The sequence below is a fragment of the Chrysemys picta genome, chromosome 2 (assembly GCF_011386835.1).
Source record: "Chrysemys picta bellii isolate R12L10 chromosome 2, ASM1138683v2, whole genome shotgun sequence".
NCBI lineage: Eukaryota > Metazoa > Chordata > Testudines > Emydidae > Chrysemys > Chrysemys picta.
Genome location: NC_088792.1, coordinates 195,821,204 through 195,846,315, shown reverse-complemented (window position 1 = coordinate 195,846,315; position 25,112 = coordinate 195,821,204). Strand labels below are relative to the sequence as shown.

Genomic DNA, 25,112 nt, shown 5'->3' with positions numbered 1-25,112 from the left:
TAACAGTGTTGTGAGCTGGAGAGTTCTGTGGGTTGCAATGGATGGGAAGAAAAATGAATCCTTCCCAATACCCTGCAAAAGGCATGAAATGGCAGCAAAGCTTCTCCATGGAAGCCACTGCAGCATCAGGGCTGCAGTAGCTCTTGTGTCTCGTATAACCTTTCATCACCACGATGGAAAAGAATGGCAAGTAGATACATGTAGTCATGGACACATAAAATTGGTTCCTTGCCAAATTCCCCTCCACACTGTGGCACTGGGAGACCTCATGCAACAGGGGTTGAGACACCCTGCTCAATTGACCACACTACTTCTGCTGCAGTCAGACACTTACCCAGCCATGGGAGGTATAGATCGTGTTTGCCCCAAAGTCAATACCAAGAAAAAGCAGACGTGCCAGATTTTTCACTGTCATGCAAAGTGACTATCAAATATTACCAGATCCATGCAGCAGCATTTTACACTCGCTTTGAACAGATGTAAATGACTGCACAAGGTACAGGGCACTGGACAATTGTGCTTGATGCTGGAAGTGCCTTACTGACAGAACATAAAAGCTGTTTTCTAGTGTTGCAAAACTTTTCTTATTTTTTTGCTTTTTGACAAGAATAGAGTGACAGAATCACTGTTTTCCTGAGTATTATGTTTTGCTGGTGTTTTATTTTAACAAACATTTAAAATCATGTGTTTATTGTTTAATAACATTTAAAATTAAATAAAACAATGACTGGTTTCTATTAAGGGCTTTTTTGGTGCCATTGTGTTATCTATGTTCGCTTATTTCAATTTTTGGTTTTATCATTAATAGGTTGTACGTGTAGCTATTTGTGCAAGATGAAAAGATGTTGTTGACTTCCAGAGTACTTTTTGTTTTAATATTTGTCTCTTACTATTTTGTGCTACATCTGGTGCTTGTAAATGTTGAGGGATTGACTGAAATCCTGTGTGTATCAAAAGAAAAGCAACAGCACTAGTGCAAGTTTCACCACACTGCTACACAGGTAAATCCTCCTAGTATAGACGCAGTGTATACTGGCCAAAGGGTGCTTTGGGTGGTATAGCTTATACCAATTCCCCAAACAAAATAAACTGCACTGACAAAAGCACTTTTTTGCTGATATAACTGCATCTATCCTAAGGCTTAGGTCAGTATAAAAATGTTGTAAAACGACAGTCACACCCTAACCAACATATTGGCAAAAGTTTTAAGTGTAGACCTGGTCTCTAGGGATGAGAGAATATTTCACACTCTATGCCCATTCAATCCTTCGCCTCTCTCTTTTTACAATCAATAAGGATGTCAACTATTCCCAGTTCTACTGGTAATTATAAAAGACATTCAGAGACTATCAAAGCACGTGAATGTAGTTGTTCCTAATGATCCTTATGTGTCTAATCTCCATGCCACAGTAAAAATTTCCCCCAAGTCTTTGAAGTGGGACTGTTGGGCCTGATTCTTCTCAACACTACCCCCACTTTACACTCAGATAACGCCACTGACTTCATTGGAGTTACTCCTGATTTACACCAGCATAAAGGCAAGCACAACCAGTCTCATTGTGTTTGGATGTGTAGAATGGGGGCTTATAGGTTGCAATGCACTTTGATCTTTTTGAATGTGTAGGGTAAGTTTTATTGTTCTGTTTGTGAGTGATTGGCTGAGGACAGAGATGTGTAATTTAATAGCCCAAAAAATTGCTTCTTTCAAGAGGTGGCAGTAAAGCTTCATTTATGTCTTCTCAAAAGAACTGTAATTTAAAATTTTTAATATAAGGTTTGAATAAGATGAAAACAGCTGATGTCAGTCATACGTCAATAACACGAGAGACAAAGCACTTGGAAAACAGAGAACTGTATGCATTTGCACAACAAGTAAAAGTTTAGTAAGTTTATAGGAACTATAGGAAAGCGATTCACTAGCATTGTGGATGAGAAAGTGATGGAATTTCAGAGGGTGACTCTTTCTTCTTCTGATATGAGACATCTTTTATAAAAGATGAACCTCTTATAACTTATGGTGTGTGTATAGGGCTCTCTCACTCTTCAACTATTTATGTTTCTATAAGTTATACTCCAAGAATTGTTTTGGGGAAGTTCTGTGGCTGTGTTATGCAGGAGGTCAAACTAGGTGATCACAATGGTTCCTTCTGGCCTTGGAATCTATGAATCTACTTCTATCTCAAAGGGCTTGTCTTCACTACCCGCCTGGATCAGCGGGTAGAAATCGATCTCTTGGGGATCGAATTATCGCATCTCGTCAGGACGCGACAATCGATCCCCGAATCGACGCGCGTACTCCACCAGTGCAGATAGCAGTAAGTGCCGTCGGCGGGGGAGCCGCGGCGGTCGATTTGCCACAGTCCTCACAGCGGGGTAGGTCAGCTCGGATATGTCCAATTCAGCTATTAGCTGAATTTGCGTATCTTAAATCGATCTCCCCTCCTCTTCCCCCCCCCAGTGTAGACCTAGCCAGAGTAATATAAATTTAAACTGTGTCATTGAGGTAAGGAGAACAATAAACATGTTGAAGGAGGAAAACATAGTACGTTACTCAAATTTTGATGCCCTAGGGGGTATTGTGCTACCATTTTTCAGATGTGTTAAAGAATCAAGGTCCTAACACTTGTAGTCATTAATAGTCCTGTTTCACTTTGTGTAAGAGCATAGGTGTTGAATCTGATATCCTGGACAAAAATCCAACTGCTTCCAAATTCTTCCAGCAGTTCCAATTCGATACATTATTCTTCTTCATTTCCTGTCCTAAACATGTATATATTGTTGCTGTGCACTTTTAGAATCAGTTGGTGCATCTCACCCCATCGTCATAATAAATATTTTTGTTTTTCTAAAAGATAAGCTCTAGGAATAATTCTGAGGATGTTCTACGGCCTATACAGGAGGTTAGACTAAATGATCATAATGGTCCCTTCTGGTCTTGAAATCTATGACCATTAGTCTATACGTCGGTGCCTGCATTCCAGTATCTCTTTATCTGCTCCTCCAAGGTGTTGTGAGGCTTATTTGGTTATTGTTTCAAAAACTCTTTTAGAGCTGCAGATTAAAATTGACATGGAAGTTCAACATTTTTATATTATTATTGTTATCTCAGGAAGAAATTGTCTAGTTCAACTCCAGAGAGCTTTTGCTAAAGTGAACTTGTCTCTCCTGTCTGATGTACCCAAACACTGAACAGCTGGTAGTGTGCTATTTCATAATCTGTGATGAGAGTCCGCCCACTGGCAGATCCCTGCCAGCTGTAGGCATTATCAAGGGGAAAACATGTATACTGCTGGGTTTTTTTCTCTGTCTCAATCTGTGCACTCCTTAATTTTAGATTTGAGAATTGTAACCTCAGTTCCTATCAAAGTCAATTATTTGATTCAGAAGTCCTGTTGGAATATAATATTTTTTTCTATGACCATCTGTCACAGAGACCTCTACTCACCACTGGAGTGCCTCCTTCTGACCACATCTGGGGATTAGCTCTGCCATCCTGATGCCCTCGTCTTACAGTCATCAGCTCATCTCTTGCTTCTCAGGACACATCTTTGTGTCTTAGCTCTCCAGCCAAGTCACAATAGACCTCCCCTTCCAAAGTACTATCAAGTTCTTCCACACGATCCCAGGTAGTCCTTAAATCCATTGCCCTGGCTGAGCCACTCCCTAGGTAACTAGATTGAACAGACCCAGACAGTTTTCAAGTTAATTGCCCAGACTGTGCCACTCATTCTGTGCTGGTAGGGGAAGCCAGACCCTGGGTTCCAGCCCAACGGTCCTGTCTCCAGCAGCTAATGTCTGTACTACCATGAACCTTACTGCCACTCTCCTGGAGTTCTTCTTGCCTTGCCTATCCCAAACTCGCATTCTCCACCCTTCTAACTAAACCCCTATCTCCTGGGTCTGATATGTGGATTTTGTATTGTGGGGGCAGTTTTGTGGAGTGTGTGTGTGTTTTGGGTGTGGAAGGGGGGAACAGATACATGAAGTGCTTATCATGTGAGTTGAATTGGCATATTATTGAGTGTGAGAGGATGGACTAGCTGTAGAGAGATGGCGGGGGGCAGGGAATGAAAGAGGGAGTGGGAGAGGAAAATAAAAAAGGAACAAAGAAATATGGGATGGCAAGAAGAGAGAGAAATAGAGAAGAGAAAATTGGGAGGCTGTGACCAAATGCACCCCTGTATTCAAACCTTACAGACTATTATAATAATCTTTGTACAAAATATGCCTTGTGAGATATTATTTAAAAACTGGTAACTTACTGGTCTATAATATCATGGTGAAATGTGTGTTGTATGTAAAGTTATGAACATAAACTGAAATTATTACTGTAATGTGGTTACCAGACGCGTCTGAGAAGTGGATAAACCTGTTTCTAAAGACAAAGGACAAGCTGACACTTCTAGTCAGTTGAGGGGCAATCACCTGTCAAGTGGCCATTCTTTGGCAAGGACGGGAGGAGGGGAAGGAACAGATCAATCTACATTTTAGCAAACAACAGCATGGAATCTTTCATCACGAGGCTCCATGACTCCAACCTCACAGCGGGAATGAACTTGATCTAGGGGTAACCCTGAGCAAAATGCATTTCAAAGGGTGAATGGACTATAAAAGTGAGGGGCAAAACCACCCCAGGTATTCTTTCTCTCCCTGTCCATATTTCTCTTTTTTTCACCAACGAAGACAAAAGACTTGTTTCATTTTTAATCAGTGTTGTCTTTCAACTGAACGGTTTGGGTAGCTCCCTTTAAAGTAGCAACTGTTGTACATTGACCGCTTACAGGGGCAAGGGATGTGCAATAATTGAAGTGTCCAGGAGAGTGCAGAACTCAAATTTTTAGGGGAACATCCAAGACTGGGAATGTGTTGGGGTCACCCCGCCAGTGGTATCCAAGGCTGGTGGAAGCCAGAGTGTACTGGCATCTTGCAACTGTACACAGACACTCGCGATGTGACCTGCATGCTGTTTGGCTGTATGTGAGGGGCCCAGGTTGGGAGCAACATCAGCAAAGCATTGTGAGGCATCCCAGGTTGCAGGGTAGGTCTGGGTTGCACTCTGGAATGTCATAAAGGATGAATGAAGAAGGAAGGGTGATGGAGAGAGAGATGCCTCAAGGATGTGGGGTGGAAGAGAGATGGGGTAATAAGTTGGGGCTTCTGGAGAAGGGAAAGAGATGGGAAGAGTTGAGAAAAATAATGCAAAGGAAGGAAAGGTATAATAGAGCAGAAAGGGAAATATATGTGGATGAAAATGAGAGGTTGTAGAGGAGAAGAAACCATAAGGAATTGATGGACAACTCTAAGATTAGCCATTTTTGTTTGTTTTTATTAACCTCCAGTTCTCACTCTTCCTCCACACTAACTCCACATTGAGTCCCTTATTTTACCTTCTTCCACCCCACCACACGCTCTCTATTTAGTTTGTCCACTGGGCCTTCATCTTTAAATTCATTCCCAGACAGTAGACCCAAAACATGATGATTGTAAAAAGAGATGCGATTCTGCTGACATTTGTGTGCTAACAAAGTGTATTTAGATATTTCCTAACTAGTGGAAAATCTGAAGTTTTGAAAACCTCATGCACCACAGGTGGCAAAAGCTTCAAAGGTTCTGTTTGATACAGTATAACTTCTTTATCAGTCTCCTCTTTAGAAGACAGGAAAATGCTGTGCCTGTTGAAGACTTTTCAAGCCAATCAGAGTCCCTTAGTGACTGTGTAACTCCTGTTAGTGACAATGGGAGGTGCACGTGCATATCAAAGGGAAGACAAACATTCTTGTCTGGTATCCAGTTCAGATGGGAGCTCCACAAGGGAGCATCAGATCCTCCCCATCTAGTAATCTCTCCCTCTGATTTGTTTTTGTTACCCTCTGAGATATTTTATATTCAAGGTTCTCAAAGTGCTTTGCAAACAGGAATTGATTAAACTTTTTCCTCATTACACTTTTCATCTTCTTTGACCAGTCTCAGCTTTGAACTGTCTTTCATGATTGGAAGAATCCTCCTCTTGTCTGCCAAAAAACCTGCTTCCCCTTCTTCAAATACATCCTAAACTCCATCCATCAATCCTCCAAATATTGATCTCCACATCCTCTATGCCTCAACTCTAGCCCAGTTACTTTAAAACAAGATTTTGTTTGTTGCATTGACAACTTTTTGGGACAGATATCTCTGGTAAAATTTTCTAAAATGCTTAAGTTTTTAAAGGATTTTAGGTGTGTAAAGAAGCTGACTGCACTTGGAGTTAGGTGCTTTTGATCATCTCATTAGGCACCTAAATATTTATAAAAATCTGCCCCTAAGTCCCATTAATTGTCAATGAGACTTAGGGCCCTATATGTCTAATTCACTTTTGAAAATAGGGTTTAGACTTCTAAGTCACGTATGGGCATTTGAAAATTTTACCCTAATCTTATTCTTTGTAAAACATTGTATGCATTTATAGAGCTATGGAAGTATTTAAAGCAGGGGTCTCAAAGTCCCGGCCTGCAGGCCATCTGCGGCTCGAGAACCTCTCCACTGCGGCCCGTGGAGGAGAGACACATGCAGACATGCTGCCAGCAATGTCTGCTGCAGGCACCGCCCCCTCGTAGCTACTATTGGCTGGGAGAGAGGGACAGAGATACCATCACTACTCATCAGACAGAGTCAGCCATGGAGGCAGCATGATTAGTTGCCAGGCAGAATCATCCATGGAGGCAGCGTCACTTTTTTCCACAATGAATATAAACAAGTCAAAATACCAAACACAACTATCTGATGCACAAGGTTTCAACTGCTCAGTCACTGAGGCCAAACATCAACAAAGGGACAGTATCTGGCAAACACTAAAAATTCTCTGGCAGACAAAGAATTGTATAAATGTGTATGACAGTTTTATTATTTCTAAGATATTTGAAATAAAAAATACATTATAAACGTTTTCTTTTCTGAACACTGTCTTCAGTGACATTATTGGCCCGCTGGAAGGATTTGAGGACTGGCAATGGCCCTAAGGTAAATTGAGTTTGAGACCCCTGATTTAAAGGGACTGTATCACCTTAAAACCCTTGTTAGAAAATGAGATAAATAAGTGAAGAGGCAGAGAATATAACATGAGCAAAAAATGTGGTGTGATTATGGGCCTGTTCTCTAGGAGTCACAGGTAATATGAATGTTAAGTTAGGAATGTTTGTTGTAATTATTAGATGTCTGGGGTATGCCTGACTGAACACTGCTTGGCTTCTCCCAGCCCTCCCCTGATGTAAACTTTGAACAGACATTTAATATATTTGGGAAAGAAAAGGAAGTACTTCCTCACACAGTGCACCGTGAACCTGTGGAACCCTTTGCCGGGGATGTGGGGTGGTTCCCATTTGGATGAAAAGCTGGTGATAAGGTATATTCTTGGTGTAAACTTGTTTATTCACAAAAATGCACAAAGCCCTGTTTCCCTGAGTAGTACCGCAAACATACAACATGCAGACTGGCTCAGAAATCTCCAAATGTGGACCTCTCCTGCCACTACTATGCCCAAGGAGAGGCAGCCTCTCTGCCTCTACTTCCTTTGGGATTCACACACAACTACTTCTTCTGGCTTAGTGATTCCAACTCACATAGCCTGAAACAGATCCCTATCCCTTGCGTTTGGATTTCCTCAGGAAACCCCAAAGCTCTCCACGTGGCTTGCCCTTTCAGGTAACTTTGGGAGTTAGCCCGCTCTTTGTTTGCATCTGTTTTTTACTAAGGACTTGATTAATATGGAAGTGTAATTGGTGGGGATGTTGAATGTGGAAATTGGTAGTGTGTTTTGCAATTTCGAATCTCATCGACATGGGAATATTTTAGTTTTTAGTTTTAAAGTTGTGATTTCTCCGTTCTACTTAATGGTTTCACTAATGTGTGGTGCAATAGTAAAAACTGAAGTTACTGTAGGTTTGGAAATAGAATTTGTACACCCACAATAAAATCTGCATTGTGTTTTCAAGGATGTCCTTTCTGTAACATTCTCTATATATTGCTCAGCTCTCACCCATGTACATTTTACATCACATGCGGGGTGGGGGGGAGGGAGACCTGCTAGAAGTGCAGATTTCCATGGTAACAGATGCAATTTCATTTCTTTCCTTTTGTGAGGCTGGAACTGAGCTGCGTTGAGGTGGCTCTGCAAGGATTTTTTTTATTAAATGGTAACAGTGGATTTCAAAAGGCTATTCAAAGTTACAGGGCACATGGTCATACAAATACAATCTAAAGTACACCAAACAAGTCTGGACAGGAAGGAGCATTGGGCAAAGAACTGCTTTATTAATAAAAAGTAAATGAACTAGAAAGAGCACTGTGGGTCAATTTATACCAATCCTGATTACAATAAATATAAGAACATTTACAGGAAGGAAAGTCATGCTTCATCCAATATGTAATTGTTGCCAGTTGGTGGGATTCATTGGGCTGAGGCATATGTTTATATCATTGTATGAATTAAAACAATTTACAAAAACATATATCTGTCTTTTCATTTACTTACATATTTTATAAATTACAGTTATGCACATCAGGCTAGCAAAGCATAAGATTACATTGGTTTCCACTAGCTTACATTGTCCACAGACAGTTGGACAGTGATCTCAATTTTGAGCTGTCCATATATAAAAGGTGTATTTGATTTTTTTTCTTTTTCGTGTGTACTTTATGCATATTTAACTAAGGTTTATGTGTTTGAGAGGTTTTTACTAAATCTTAGCATTGCAGTAATGATAGGATTTTGCATAGAAAAAAAATATATATATATGCCAGCTCCTCAACTAATGTAAATTGGAATAGTTCTAGTGACATCAGTAGATCTATGCAGATTTAAGTCATCTGAGGATCTGACCCATATAAACTTATTCCATGAAAACTCCTATCATTACTACAATGTTAAGACTTCGTAAACAACCACTGAAAAGTCACTCACACCCCTAATTAGATACGCATAAAGTACATGCAAAAAAATGAAATGCATATCTGTGTGTGTGTGTATTGCATACACAGAGAGAGAGAGAGAGAAGTTTGTTTACTTTTACTAATTATTTCTTAAACATTATCTCTTGAAATATATGCATGGATTAATTATGTGTGTGCGCACATATGTATATCTATCTATCTATACACACTATGTGTGTAATTAATACCACAGGTATATTTCAAAACCTTTATAATATTTGGGAAATAACTAGTAAAAGTAAGCAAATGCTTCTTTATAAAACACATTAATGAACTATCTAGGAAGCTTTGTGCTTCATGATGACAATGTTTGAGTATTTTATGTTTTTATTATTCAAATATCTTTGTATGATATAGATATAAAACCAGGCTTCTAAAAACATCAGAAACACTGAGGTCAGCAGGACTATGTGTGTAATTGAATATTCGGGTAGGATAATAACCTTATTGTGAACTATTCGTGAAATTTTATTTTATCAAAAGTTTAGGTAGCTGCATTCCTGACCTTTCATTAAAATTCATGAGTAGACTGGAGTTTCTGTGCATATAAAATGAAGGTCCATTTCTGGAAATTAAATGTCCATAAAGTTGTGCAATAGAGCTAGGAACTCCTTGTCATGGTTATGGGACTGTTTGTACCACAATCCCCTTTCTGGTCTTACTGAGTGCACATGCTCAGGTATTAGGCCTTGTAACCTTGCCTGTCTCAAGGTGGAATTTTGCAATTCTCCCACTCTTATCAGGACATAGTACAGCACTCCCATCTAGCCCAACTGTTTCATAACACGCAGGTCTGACTGGATGTCTGTTTCTTCTCTTCAGGAGCTTGTGACCAGCACTATACAGTGATGAATAGCCTTCATAAAACAAATAGGTTTATCTAGCACATGGACCAAAACTTTAGAGAACATAAATTTAAACAGTCAACAGCCTACATGAATATTTAGTCTCATCTAATCTTATGCTTCCCTACAAGCTAAGATAGATGGACTTTCCTCTTGAGTTACAGAGAGACAACAGGCCCTACTTATATTATTTTAGGAAGCCCCAAAGCTCTTGGACCCAGTCTGGTCTCCATTTCCCTTTCAGAGTGTGTCCCCCAGTCTGTTCCCCCTCTCACAGAAAACTCCCCTTTCTCAAAGCCCAACCCTGCCTGTGTGAGCCTGAGTTTAATTACAATATTGCTTAATGGCTTTTTTTACAGGGCCTACATGTGAAGTCTTCCTTTTGCCTCTTACTGTTTTTTTTTTTTTTTTTCAGTCAGCCAGTCCCACCCCTATGATGGTTGCTCCATTGTTTGGCAGTTAGCTGTAAGGACTTGCAGTCACAGGCTTTGTGACTATGAGGGGTGTTCTGAAATGGTCTGTTCCCCCTTAGATTCCAGCACACCACTTCAGAAGTCCTATAGATAAATCATATTTTGGGTCCAGATCAATATTCATTACCAAGCACCCTGGCATCCATTCAGCACACCAATGTGGAAATAGTTACCTGGGTGAAGTTACTGCGAGGTGCTAAGAGTCTGCATTCAGACTCCCAAGGTGACCCATCTGTTTAACACTAGACTGAAAGGCCTAGTATATTACCTTGTATATAGAGTACTACAGCAGTACTACAGAGTAGTAGAGACCCTCACTTGCTTCCTTTAAATAAACAAGCACAGCTGCCAATTACTAACTTAATTTATGGAGGAAGAAGTCAGTACTGATCAGATTTTGGATTCCTGCTGTCTAAAGATAAAATCTCCCAGAGCTGCTTTTGAAGCTTTTAAGAAGTGTCTCCCCCCCCCCCCCCTCCTTAGAAAAAAGTCTATTTGATCTCAAATACCATTTAGATAATGTTGGAGATCAAATATACATTTTCCAAGTGAAAATGAATCTGTAAGGGCTTCAAAAGCAGCTCTGGAGGCTGGAGTACTTGTTCTTCACTGAAGTCCAAAATGGCATCCATGAGCCGCATGTACAGTACTTCACAGATCCAAATATATGAGGTCTTATGGGGCTCACACATCTACCATTCTTAAAGACATAACACAGTACTGCATATCCCATAGAGATCTGTGAATTGGAATGAAATACAAGTGCACATCTATATAATGGCATCCAGGAAGGCAAAAGGATTTGTATAGAGAACTCTGAAGGATGCAGAGATGGTATATGACACAAAACTGAATATCTGGCACAACAAGAAGAGAACAAACTGAAGCTAACAAAATGCAAACTTACCTTAATGAACTGTATAATCTGAAGGTAATCACCGATGATCAGAAACAGCACTGGAAGTTGAAAATGAATATATTTTAAAAACAAAGAGTTAAAGGATAAGAAAGTATTGCAGGAACAGTCATGGTAGGACAGGAGAATCAGCAAGAGGTATGTGTATGTCCTCCTTATTCTCAAGGATGTGACCTGAAACAAAATATGTAGTTTTGATTTTCTTGATTGAAAACTGAAAAAAGTTGGTAAAATAAAATTTTAATTTTGTGGAAACTGCGTTTTCCTTAAAAAAAAAAAAAAAACACATTTTGACAGAAAATTCCAGACCAACTGTACTATCTAGGTCCTTGTATGGCTCCCATCACTGTTATATTTGAGTGCCTACAAGGCAGAGAGGAAACATTTAATTCCATATTTCCAAAACACCTGTTTGTTTTCCAAGATACTCCAACATTGCAGATCAATTTACCTGGAACCTAGGGCCAATTTCAAAGCTGGTATATGTGCTGCTGACATCAGTGTGATTGTGACTGCATATACCAGCTGTTAATTTACACTCTAGACATTGGTATTTTGATGTAAACAAAAATATTTCTTAGAGCCCCAAAACAAATTTTCTTTAGTCTCATAAATGAATCTCAGCTACAGGCCCAGCATTCCCTTTTTCAATATTCATACAAACTTTGCTCATGCAGAAGTTAGTAAAAACTGAATAAAAAGAGGCATAAACAAGGCTAAAGCTAAATTTTATTGAGAAGATGGTGAAATTTTTATTAATAACCTTTCTCGGGATTTGCCCAGTTCTACATAAATGCTAAACATAATTAGGTACTATTAATATGTGGGTTTGATTTGACCCTAGCCATAGTGTGATTTTTAAATTTACTGTAACTAGCCTTACGCCTGTTTATTCTGCTCTTCAGCTTAACTGAATTTAAGCAGTTCCTTTCACTTTCCTCTTCTCACACTGAACACTGTGGGTTCAGTTTGACAGACTTCTCCAGTGTAGGTGTAAAATAAAATTAATAAGATAAAAATCTACCACTTAAATGCTAAGTCTTAAAATAAAAATTGTTCCTTCATCAGGAAAATTCTGGGTCACAAATGGCTGAAAGGACTCATGCGATGAGTCAGTTAATTTATAGTCTTCTTCAAGTAGTATCTGTATGGGTACTCCACTGTAGGTGCGCCCCTGTGCCTTTAATGGAGATATCTTATAGCTGTGTTCATTTGGCTCGCACATGGGTGTTACTCAATATTATATAGCACTACATATGCAAACTGTCTTCAGTTCCTTCTCAGTGGCCTCGGCCAGAGACTAAGCCTTAACAGTTGTCCATGTTGAGTTTACCTCAACTGCGTCCCCTTAGCTCTTTTAGTAGTTAGTTAATTACAGTTGTTCTTAGTAGTAGTTAGTGTTTAGTAGTAGTTTAGCTGTAGTAGTTTAAAAAAAACCTTTTATATATATATATATAGATATAGATATATAGCTTTTACATAGTTTCTCCCCTCCTGGGAGCTTTTGCTTTACTGTAAAGGCAAGCCCAGTTCTCCTGGTTTCAAATGTTGCCTATTGTGCCTTGAGGCAATCCCGGTGAGTGATGGCACTCCCACTGCATCCACTGCCTCAGAGAATCTCATATTTTCCAAAAGTGCAACTTCTGTCTAGCATTAAAATCTAGAGCCAGAAAAAACCAGGGAGATCAAACTTTGACTCTTCATGATGGAGAGCTCACTGTGCCCAGCCTGTAACCAGGACCAGGGGACCGGACCCCCCCCCCCCTCGTATGCCTCTCTCCAAGCAGGTCAGCTACTTGTGCCATCTCCAAGCTGCACTCCTCGAGGGAATCTAAGGGGAAGACACAAGATTCCTCTCATAAGACTTCCAAAGTTCATGCCCCGAGTTCTCCAGGTAGGGAACCTACGTCAAAGAAGTTGAGGTTGCCAATGACTCTAGCCACTTTGGATCCCATCAGTCTCTACCCAAAGAGGGTACTGGTTCCTCAGGTATTGAGGCTCAGTTAAGCCTAGAGACTCCAAAATGTCAGTCTCCAATAGACCTTTGGTACCAACAGGGGAGTGAGGCAGGAAGAAGAGCTCTTCTCACTTGGTAACAAAAAAGTACCATTCAGACTCCATCTGGACTCCGCTTGGAGCATTCAAGACTCACAGTACTGTCAACTCCCTCAGCTACCATTATTTCAGCTCAAGCCATGGATATGGTATCAGCAACATTCTTGGTACCACAGGAGTTTAGTTTTCCCTGAGACCTGGCTGTGTCTGAGACTCCTGACTCCCCATTGCTCGTCTCTGATCTGTTCTCAGTACTGAGGACCTCCAGATCCCCAGACACCCATGCAGTACCAACAGTAGTATATCAAATGTCTTCTGCTACTCCAGCACTTCAAAGTGACTTGGAGGCGGAGGACTCTGAAGCAGATCTTGCCTTGGTCTCTAAATTATCTGTCCACTCTGTCCCTATAGAAGCTCTTTCCCAGAGGTCTCTGAGGCAGTTGATCTTACTCATGAGAGACATCCACAGCCACCATCTTGCTAATATGAGCACCCATGGATGCTGCCACCCATGCCATATACATCATCCAGTTGGTCATATTGGGACCCTGGGTGGCCTATCATCAGCAATTCTCTAGGCACCATCTGTCACAGAGATAGACAACCTTCCTCACCCTCCCTCTCCAGGAGACTGGAACCTTAGGAAGAAACCTTTGAGAAACAGGAAGCTAGGGCTGATGAAGAGCTCCCTCGACCTGCTTTGTAGAAAATCATATTCAACAGCTACTTTAAAGTTTGGAATTGCCATCTACCAGGCATTAATGGAGAAGTACAACATGCAAATTGTACCAAACTGAACTCCTTTATTTCACATTTACCAACAGAACACAGAGAGTAATTCCAGGCAAATATTGCAGAAAGCCAACTGCTCACCAGAATATCTCTGCAGGCTTCTCTCAGTGCTGCTGATACTGCTGTTGATTTCAATTTCTATGGCAGTAGTTATGAGGAGGGCCTCCTGGCTTCAGCTTTCAGGATTTCCAAAGGAGGACCAGAATACAGTCAAAGACCTTCCTTTTGATGTCACTAAGCTGTTCGCAGACATCATGGAAGAATCCCTGAACACGTTGAGACTCCAGGGCCACTTTACATTCTCTGAGGACCTATACACCTACCCAAAAGAGAAAGTTCAGTAGGTCACAGACAGCACAGAGATCCTGCCCCACCCAATTCTCAAATTTGCAAAGGTCATATGAACCTCAATGCAAAAGATATAGGTACTAGAGAAGAAAACCACCTACCTCACCTTTGACCTCAAAACCCTCCACCCTGAAGTACCAATTTTGACAGGGTGATTAGCCTTCTGAGCTGCCATCCCCTTTCATCTGCCTACCTCCCTTTGGCAACTACCCTTACCATTTGCAGCAGGCTTGGAAGTCCATCACTATGGACAAGTGGGATTTGCAGATAATCTCCACAAGGTACTCCATCTCATTCGCTTCTCTTCTGCCTGCCAACCCCCATTCCCAATCTGTCTTCAGGGACCTGTTCCACAGTAAATAGACACTCTTCTACTCTTGGATGCTATAGAACCAGTTTCCATGCAGCACAGAGGGAGGAGGGATTATTCCGGGTATTTCCTGGTTCCAAAAAAAAAGGAGTGGTTGTGAGACCCATCCTAGATTTAAGACTACTCAACAATTTAGTGAAGACACAAAAAATCAAAACGGTGATACTTGCAGCAATAATTTCATCACTGAACCAAGGGAATTGTTCTCAGCCCTCAGCCTTCAGAATGCATTTTTCCATATAGCAATCCTCCTATCCCATAAGCTGTGGCTGCAGTCTCCAGACCCTGTGGATCTGGAGCTTTTGTATGGAAGGGAATCCCTTGACCTGCAGAGACAAACTGCTTCAAACTGCCTTCAAACTGCTCTGCCCTTTCCCACCTCCCCATTTGAAATAGCCATGGTACCTTAATCTTTGTTCAGTAACATCCATGGAAGGGGCTATTGCCTTCAAACATCATTATCTCCTACAAGATTTCCACTTGTGAAACCCTTAGACTCTGCACAGGATGCTGCTGCTTAAAAAAACGGTTTGCCTTTTCCACTCAGCCCTACCCCAAAATCCTGCATGATTACACTTCAGCAGAGCTTCATCAGCAAGGCATCTGCAGGGTCCCAGTAGTAGTGAGACAGTGCCACAGAGCTGACATTTCCCCCTCCCATCCAACAGCCATATCCATTAGATTAGGGTTCCCCTCTGCTCATGGAGGCAGAGAGGACAGTCTCCCTCACAATATGTATCTCTTAGGTCAATAATTTTTAATCTCCACCTTAACAGAAGCCAATAGCTGTTAATACTGTCTGTGCACTGATTAGTGCTCTCCAGCTAGTAAATTCTCTGTCATAGAAATGTGTTTACTGTATCAGTTACTTCCACATATCAGTGATTTTTATATTGTTTCACAGCAGGGTACATTTTGCATTTGTTTATTCTGTCGGTAGCTATGGGAGCTGACTTTCTAGCAGGCTGGCTTAATTCCTTGGAAAGCTTCTTTACTATCAAGAACTGTAATACCCTGGGCCCTGCCCACAGTGGAGCCAAGTATTCAGTATTTGTGTTTTTAGTAAGTATGTTGTGACTACTGCAAAATGTTCAAAGCATATTTTACAGTGGTTCAAGCCTCAGTAAAATGTAAGGGCACAATCTTCTGTCATGGCAATGTAAGGGTACAATCTTCTGTCATTGCAATGATTAGCATGATTTCAACTGGAGCAAAGAAAGAAAAACTGAGTGTGAGAAGAGATGTTGAAATATGAGTGAATATATATATATACTTTATTAACATAAGAATAATCCTCATATTCTGTACAAACTGTTACATTAGTCCCTCATGTTTCAGTTATTGATGTGTTCTATTCTGGGCATCTCTGACTGGAAAACTGCTAGTTAAATATCCTGCCAGAGAGGGAGTGAGATGCCCTAATCCTTTATTTATAGTATAGCCAAGGAGATAAAATTAATAGTCAATCCCCAGTTATTGATTCACTTTCTAGCTGATTATTCATTAGTACTTTATTATTTATACACAATATTGTCCGCAGCCAGAGAATAACAGGCATCCATCCTGGCATTACAAAGCAGGATATTTTCCTGTAATTGATAAAGAGATTATACTTGAATAGATATAAGCAGGGATTTTGAAAGTCACTGATACTGGAGATAGGTCATGGAAAGGGGTGAATATTTTGTACACAGTCCCTCTCCCTCAAATAATCAATTGAAGCTTGGCCATTTACTGCAATACATTCAAGATTAGGCCAAATTTTATTTTGCTCATTTTTATTTCTCCTTTTATGTAGTATTAAGTAATATGTAGTACCTGTTTGGTTGGTGTCATCGTACGCCTCTTCTCTTCTGTTAATCTCATCTCACTACTAGCATGAGCTGTAGAAGCAGAGAAGTTTGGGCCTATGAGCCTGAGCCTGTAGCCTAGGATTGCCAAATTTCTAATAGCAGAAAACTGAACACCTCTGCCCTGAGGCCCCTGCTTCGCCCCTTCTCTGAGGCCCTGCCCCTCCACACACTCCAGCCCCCCTCCCTCCCTCGCTCTCCCCCACCCTCACTCTGGGGTGGGGCTGGGGATGCGGGGTTTGGGGTGCAGGTAGGGTTGCCAATTTTGGTTGGATGTATTCCTGGAGGTTTCATCACATTACATAATCTTTAATTCCTGGAGACTCCAGGACAATCCTGGAGGGTTGGCAACCCTACTGTTGCCCAATGCTGTCTTTATGAGCTACTCCTTAGCTGACTGTATTAGAGGCCACTGCAGGAGAAGGGATGGTGGAAGCCTGACAACTTTCAAAGAGCTGTCTGCTGTGTTGCCCTTAGTTGCAAGAGCATATTTGCAGTGCAGCGAGGAGCAGATACAGATCCATGCAGCCTTTTCCACTTCCACTGCTTTTTCCCTGTGGCCTGAGGACTGTCAGTGTGCTTGCTTCACTGGTTGGGAAGACTGAAACAACAGGCATAAAACAGTGATAATTCAGACTAGCAACTATGTAAATATCTTCATACTCAGTAAACCTTGATTGATGCTGATCACCGGCAGATCACTCATGCATACCTCTGCCTAATGACCATGGGAGCTGCCCAGCACTTCTTCAGATTTTTTCTTTAATAAGAATTTTTTTTTACAAATTGATAAACCAAAATCTGTGGTTTTCCTTATCAGGAGAGAATATAATCTGTACACTGGGAAGCCACTATCTTTGGGTTTCTGCTTAACAAAATTATAACATTTAAAAAAAATGAAATGCTCATTATCTAAATATAATCTTGCCTATTGCTTACATTCATGTTGATAAATGTTATGGTCTATTTTATTACTCATCTCCTGCTTCCTCAAAGATATTGTGTGATCACAAGCCCTGGTTTAGAATGAATTGTTCTGGTTTCAGGGCAGTCCAGTTTTATAGTCTTTCTGACCCCCATAGTAGCACTACACTATTTTTATGTGTCATCTTAAAATTCCTTTGGTATGTGAATTGGAAGAGTGTATTTACAGCATGCTATAATGGGATTATGCTAGAAGTGATCTCTCATTTATCTGGGAGTACTTTATTGTTGTTATTATAATATATTGTGCATGCCAGTGAAGTTAATCTGGGCTTTGCTGCCACCACCAGGTTACAGACATTGTACAAGTAAAGAATTCTACCACCTCTTCCTTCCCCTCCAAATTCTTCATGGAACAGAAGCACCCTTTGGGCTAGAAAGAGGGAACTCTATATAGGCTTTAACAAGGGAATATACTATGTTTCTGCTGCTGGGCATGTTGAAAACCTCCTCTGTCTATCTGAGTTAAAATTGCTATTTGACCTCACACATCTCCATTGGTAAGATTAATTTGACAAATGTTGTAATGCTTTGGTGTCCTGTTCACTCAGTATTAATCCATTTTGGAATCACTCTTTTCTTCTTGCTAGAGTCAAGAGATAATGTTCTCTCTAAACTTCTTGTTCCAGTTAAAAAAAAAAAAGAGTGGAAATGTGCTCTAAGACTATCACTAGCTACTTTTAATATATATTTACAAAATTAGATTTTTCAGTTCAGTGAAGGGTTTTTTTTTTTTTTGTATTTGCGGGGTGGGGGTGCTTGAATCCTCTATGAACTGGTCTCTGGTGACACTTGATTAACCAGAGCAGGTCTGGTGAGAATGTGAGATCAATCAGTGGCCTCAGTCCAACTCTTTGTGAACCAATGTCCGAAACACACAAGAAACTGTTTTTGTTGGCCAACTTTGGAGCAACCCCCAAAACTGAAGCGATGGGATACTCTGCTTAATGCTGCTGCTCATGTTTACATGCTCTTGAATAAAGAAAAGACGTTATTCTCTAGTGCCTTCAAAGCTTTAACTTTTTTTTTTTTTTAGAAAAGTCAGAGGAAAATGAGAGAATCGCATGCTGTACATCAAAGCTCAGAGTTATAACATGTTTAACAGGTTACATTCTTAGCACCAAATTCAATGCTGGCATCAGAGGGAGTAACATCACTGAAGTCAATAGAGCTTTCCCATGGGCATCATTGGTAAATCTATCCCTTATGCCTTATTTCATAAAGATACACTATTAACATTTTTGAAGATGGCTTACAATGAAAAGAGTTTCCATTTCCATCCATCACAGTCCCTTGGAAATTGTAAAGAAGTCACTGGTAGATGGAGTTGATGTTACTTTAGTTTTATTCATTATGGATAACCAAGAATTAAGGACAATCCCAGAGGTCCAAGATCGAGGGACGTGTCAAGTATCTGGAGAAAACAAGGCCAATGGACTACTCCATGCCAGTTTAAGAAAAGTCTTTCAAATGTGTCAGTGATGTTTTTTTGCTTTAAATCTAAGAAATATAGGTCATTCTGATCTAGATTTATGTATTTATGCTTCTCATTTCTACTCTCTTGCCTCTAGCCTCTAATCACAATAAGCATTTCTTTCCTCAGATCGTGTGGCAAGAAGGTCTTGACTATGTACTTGCTGTCCTCAACATCTCAGTGAATCTGAAAAATCTTTATAGCAAAATCATTCATGATATTCTTCACTTTTAGGGCTATTAAATGGAAACAAAATACTGTTGTGATTATTCCATTGCTTCTGTTACTGGTCATATCTTCCTTTAATAGGAGCATATAACTAGTTGTTTAATATTAAGGCTAGTTTATTTCTCAGAGCAAATGCTTTAAATGCATTTATACTGTTTCTGCCGTTTTGGACCTTGTAGGCTTTAACATCACTGAAAACAGTAGACCTGATTCTGCCTGTCTGCCAAAGATGGAAAGTCATGGTGCTACGTTGTTGAAAGCAAGAGGAGAATCAAGTCCATTATACTGTTGCTGGAAACAGGGCACCTGCAGCAACCCATTAGAGGGGGTACATATTCAAAAGTGTTGATTTACACCTGTAGGTAGTAAATAGGGCTTAGGAGATACTAGACAGGTAAAATATTCTTAAAGGAAACTTAGACCTGGGGTACATAAAAAAAATTGCACTAGTGAAAATATTGCTCTAGTGTAACTATGACAATGTAGGGGTATAGGGATTGATCACATCAGTTAAGGAATTTGAAGGGATCAATGCTTAGAGGAAGAAGGAACGAAGGAGAAGAGAAAAGCAGGTTATTTGTCTCTCTTTCTACATAAAGCTGCTGTCCCTTTGTTGTAAGCCCTAATTTCTGTCTTTTCTTCACATCCAGTTATCCAGACAGAAAATTTGGGCATATTTTGATATTAACTTCCCAGTGTGTGTGTAACTGTATTGCTTTTCCCCTGACATTATTAAGTCACTCTACCTTGTTTATTTGTTCTGAATGCAGTTCTATTCAGAAATCTAACACAAGAATGTATTTTATTTTTTATTTTGCACAAGATGGGCATACTTAGCAATTACAGATGAAGGGAATAAGAAGCACAGGAGATTTGCCAATAATAAGTTAACTGAAAATATTGACTGTTAAACTGTTTATTTTTTTCATTTTTTATAATGTAATTTAAAGGACAGATTGTATGGTATTGTATGACACTCAAAGCAAAATGGTTCTGGAAGATTGGAAGAGTCTGTGGAAAGAGAGTTACATGATGAAAGATAGTTATGAATTCACTAGTGTTGGAGTGACTATGTTAAGCCTCTTATCGTGCCAGTTTGGACTCTTCCAGAAGCCTGAGCAATCTCATTCTGAGGTGTGTGTTTGTACCATTAATTAGCAGTACTGTACCTTCTCTCCTGATAAATTTGACTCCTGGGTCCTCCTTAAACATTATATTGTGTTATGAAGATTCATATATGAATGATTATATATAAATACAAAAATAATATATACAGGTATAGCTTTTTTTCATTCTCAAGCAAGTTCAAAATTGTTCCATTGCAGATACTCCTAATCTGGTACATAGCAAGTTTCTCTAAAGTAACCATTTATCTATCAGTTAATAGCTTCTCCCAGTTGTTGTTTTTTTTAACATTGCAATAATATTGTGTAAAAATTAGTGTCTAAAAATATCCCACTTTATCATTGACTAACTCTTCTATTAGACCAGAAAGTTCTGTTTAAAATAAAAAGATAAGGGGAAGTCAGGATTGTGGTTAATGAGAACATGCCAATTAGTGAGATTAGCTTTATGGACTCATTAATGCTATTAATTGGCATTACTGTCACCAATTAAAGATCCATGTTTATATTTTAGGTATAGGCCTTAAATGAAAAACTGGTGATGTGTTTTAAAGTGCTCTTTCCCTGAGGGTGATATTTCCATAAAATATGAATTGCATTCTCTTTTTGGTATTAACCATCTGAAAAGATATCTAGCTCAGTTCATACTATGTTAATATGAATACTGGTGACACATCTTCCTACCTAATGCTTAATATCAGAAGATGTTTTACTTATTAAATTACAGATCCTGAGAAAAAGGTGCCCTGCTGTTGCTCTCAGAACTGTGCTTTTGTGTACAATCTTGCCTTTTTTGTTTTAGTGGCATTTTTTTATCTTAAGGTTTCAATGAACTTGTGTAACATTTATCTGATCCGTGGCTCAACTTGTCCATTACGTACCTCTGTGTGTCTTTAGAAAGCCACTTTTAGTTAAATCCCTGGGTGCATCTCTGGGAAAATGGGCCAGATTCAAAACTAATTCCATTGATTGGAATTGGGTAACACTTGACATGAATCAATAACGAATTTGGCATGTTGCTTTCTGACTAGAATTTTGTTTCTATATGGGTGGGTAACAAATTTCCTATTGCATAGTAGGCTGCATTTTTAAGACTTTTGTTGTTATTATTTATCACTTATGCTACAGTAGTGCCTTACTGCCCTAGTCAGGAACCGGGCCTCCTTGTGCTAGGCACTGTACAAACAAAGAGTAACTAATAGGCAGCAGGTTTAAAAGAAATAAAAGGAAGTTCTTCTTCACGCAGCGCACAGTCAACTTGTGGAACTCCTTACCTGAGAAGGTTGTGAAGGCTAGGACTATAACAGAGTTTAAAAGAGAACTGGATAAATTCATGGTGGTTAAGTCCATTAATGGCTATTAGCCAGGACGGCTAAGGAATGGTGTCCCTAGCCTCTGTCTGTCAGAGGATGGAGATGGATGGCAGGAGAGAGATCACTTGATCATTGCCTGTTAGGTTCACTTCCTCTGGGGCACCTGGCATTGGCCACTGTCGGTAGACAGGATACTGGGCTAGATGGACCTTTGGTCTGACCCGGTACGGCCTTTCTTATGTTCTTATGTCAGATCATTTACTGCTATGTTCATTTCCAGGTAAGACTTTGTAATCTTTTATTAACTTTAAGTTCTCAAGTTTTTGACTGGACGCTTTAAGTTAGAATGATCTTCAAGGGAAATAAATTAGATGTCAGGGAGGATTAGCTACAGTTTTGACCAGTTTTGACTACAGTCCTCAAGAAAGGAATTGCTAAAGTAGTTGCAAATAGAGAGATTGGGAATCAAAATGAATACTACACAGCAGTGTATATTGGTACTCACTAACAAAACAACTGTAGGTCTTTCCCTGAACTACTGCCTCCGGAAGAAGGTACTTACACCATAGCTCAGCCAATAAACACAAAAGTGGTATTTTGCATTAGGTATAATACTTAGGAAGGAAAATGACAAACACATAGAATTTGTAGAGTTTAAGGCCAGAAGGGACCACCAGATCATACCGTCTGACATCCTATATATCACAGGCCACCAATACCACCCAGCCACCTGCACACTAAGCACAACAACTGACAGTAGACCAAAACTTTACAAGCACGACAACACAAACAACAGCTGTAAGAAAGTAGGGGCAGAAGCAGGAAAAAAATGACCTAGTAACCCCCATTATTTAGGAATACCCATGATTTTTTTTTCCTGAATACCAGCAACCCATTTCCAGCATTGATGCTCTTCATAGAAAGTAAATCATAACATACAAACTGTGATTATTCAGTAAAATATACATTCTAATGATGGCTCTTTTCCAGTTTTAAAGCACTGAAATGTGTACGTCAAATGGGCTCGTGGATGATTTGCCCCTTATGTTTGCTTTGTCCTTTAGCTCCAGACCAGTCTGAGTGAACCAATGACACTATCCAAGTCAATCTCACTTCCCCGCAGCGCATACTGGCATCACATCACCCGACAGAACAGCGTTGGAGAAATCTACAGTTTACAAGGCAAGTAGCTTTAAAAATAAAATGGCATGTTCATTGGTTTCTCTTTCATGCAAATTGCTTTTCATTTGCATTGGTTGTTTTCCCTTCATTTCAATTTATCAGCTGTCACCAACTTTAGAGGAACTCCTGAGATTTGCAATACAATTTTTTTAGTTATTTTTTCATAAACTAATGGTGAAAATTACTTCCAGAATCACCATGCACAAAACAGTCAATTTGGTACTGGGATTTGAATAAAACACTGTACAATGTGACTTATAAGTACCTAAACAGAGGCTGGCATCTGGATCTGTTTTATAGTGTGTTCTGCAGAAAGTTTTTCTTGCATCTCCTTTTCCTAATAAGATAAAGTGTGAGGAGGACCAAATGGTATTCACCCAAGAGTTCTGAAGGAACTCAAATATGAGATTGCAGAACTACTAACTGTGGTATGTAACTGGTCGCTTAAATGAACCTGTGTTCCAGATGACTGGAGGGAGGGCTAATGTAATGCCTAACTTAAAAAAAGCTCCAGAGATGATCCTGGCAATTGCAGGCTGGTAAGCATAACTTCAGTACCAGGCAAACTGGTAGAAACTATAGTAAAGAATAGTATTATCAGATACATAGAAGCGCATGATATGTTGGGGAAGAGTCAACACGGATTTTGTAAAGCCTCACCAATTTATCAAAATTCTTTGAGGATGTCAACAGACCTGTGGAGGGTGATCCAGTGGATCTAGTATGTTTGGACCTTCAGAAAGCCTTTGAGAATGTCCCTCACCAAAGGCTCTTAAGCAAAGTAGACAGTCATGGGATAAGTAACTGGTTAAAAGATAGGAAGCAAAGGGTAGGAATAATTGGTCAGTTTTCAGAATGGACAGAGGTAAACATCAGGATCCCCCTAGAGATCTGTACTGGAACCAGTGCTGTTCAACATATTCATAAATGATCTGGGAAAAGGGGCAAACAGGGAGGTGGCAAAGTTTGCAGATAATACAAAATTACTCAATATAGTTAAGTCCAAGGCTGATTGAAAAGAGTTACAAAGGGATTTCACAAAACTGGGTGATTTTACAACAAAGTGGCAGATGAAGTTCAATGTTGATAAATGCAAAGTAATTCACATTGGAAAACATAAGCCCAATTATATATACAAAATGATGGGTTCTAAATTAGTTGTTACCACTCAAGGAAGAGATCTTGGAGTCATCATGGATAGTTCTCTGAAAACATCTGCTCAGTGTGCACTGGCAGTCAAAATGCTAACAGAATGTTAGGAACCACTAATAGATAAGAAGATGGAAAATAGCATAATAATACGACTATGTAAACCCATGGTATGCTCACACCTTGAATACTGTGTGCAGTTCTGGTCACCCCATCTCAGAAAAGATATATTAGAACTGGGAAAAAGTACAGTGAAGGGCAATAAAAATGATTAGAGGTATAGAACAACTTTCATACAAGGAGAGTTAAAAAGACTGGGTCTGTTCAGCTTAGAAAAGAGATGATTGAGGAGGGATATGATAGAGGTCTGTAAAATCATGGTGTGGAGAAAGTGAATAATGAAGTGTTATTTCCTCCTTCACATAACACAAGAACCAAGAATCACCCAATGAAATTAATATGCATTAGGTTTAGAATCATAGAAGATTAGGGTTGGCAAAGACTTCAGGAGGTCATCTAGTCCAACCCCCTGCTCAAAGCAGGACCAACCGCACTAAATCATCCCAGTCAAGGCTTTGTCAAGCCATTAAAAACCTCTCAGGAATGAGATTCCACCATCTCCCTAGGTAACCCATTCCAATGTTTCACCACCCTCCTAGTGAAATAGTTTTTCCTAATATCCAACCTAGACCTCACCCACTGCAACTTGAGACCATTGTTTAAAATAAACATAACCAAGTACTTCTTCTCACAATGCAGTCAACCTGTGGAACTTGTTGTGGATGCCAAAAGCATAACTGGGTTCAAAAAAAGAATTAGATGAGTTCATAGAGGTTAGGTACATCCATGGCTATTAGCCAAGATGGTCAGGGATGCTACCCCATACTCTGGCTATCCCTAAACCTTTGACTGCCAGAAGCTGGGAGTGGATGACCGGGGAGGGATCACCCCATAATTGCCCTGTTCTGTTCATTCCCTCTGAAGCCTCTGGCATGGGCCACTGTCAGAAGACAAGATACTGAGCTAGATGGACCATTGATCTGAC

General features: G+C 39.9%; 1 protein-coding gene across 2 annotated transcripts in view; it reads left to right on the top strand.

Annotated features, from left to right (window-relative positions):
- Window positions 1–25,112, top strand: part of DOK6 (docking protein 6) — a 409,224-nt gene that overhangs the window by 305,899 nt on the left and 78,213 nt on the right. For both annotated transcript variants that reach the window (XM_005281485.5, XM_005281486.5), the window contains exon 7: window positions 22,801–22,918. In XM_005281485.5, the coding sequence (XP_005281542.1) occupies window positions 22,801–22,918 (118 nt within the window). The remainder of the gene's footprint in view (window positions 1–22,800; window positions 22,919–25,112) is intronic.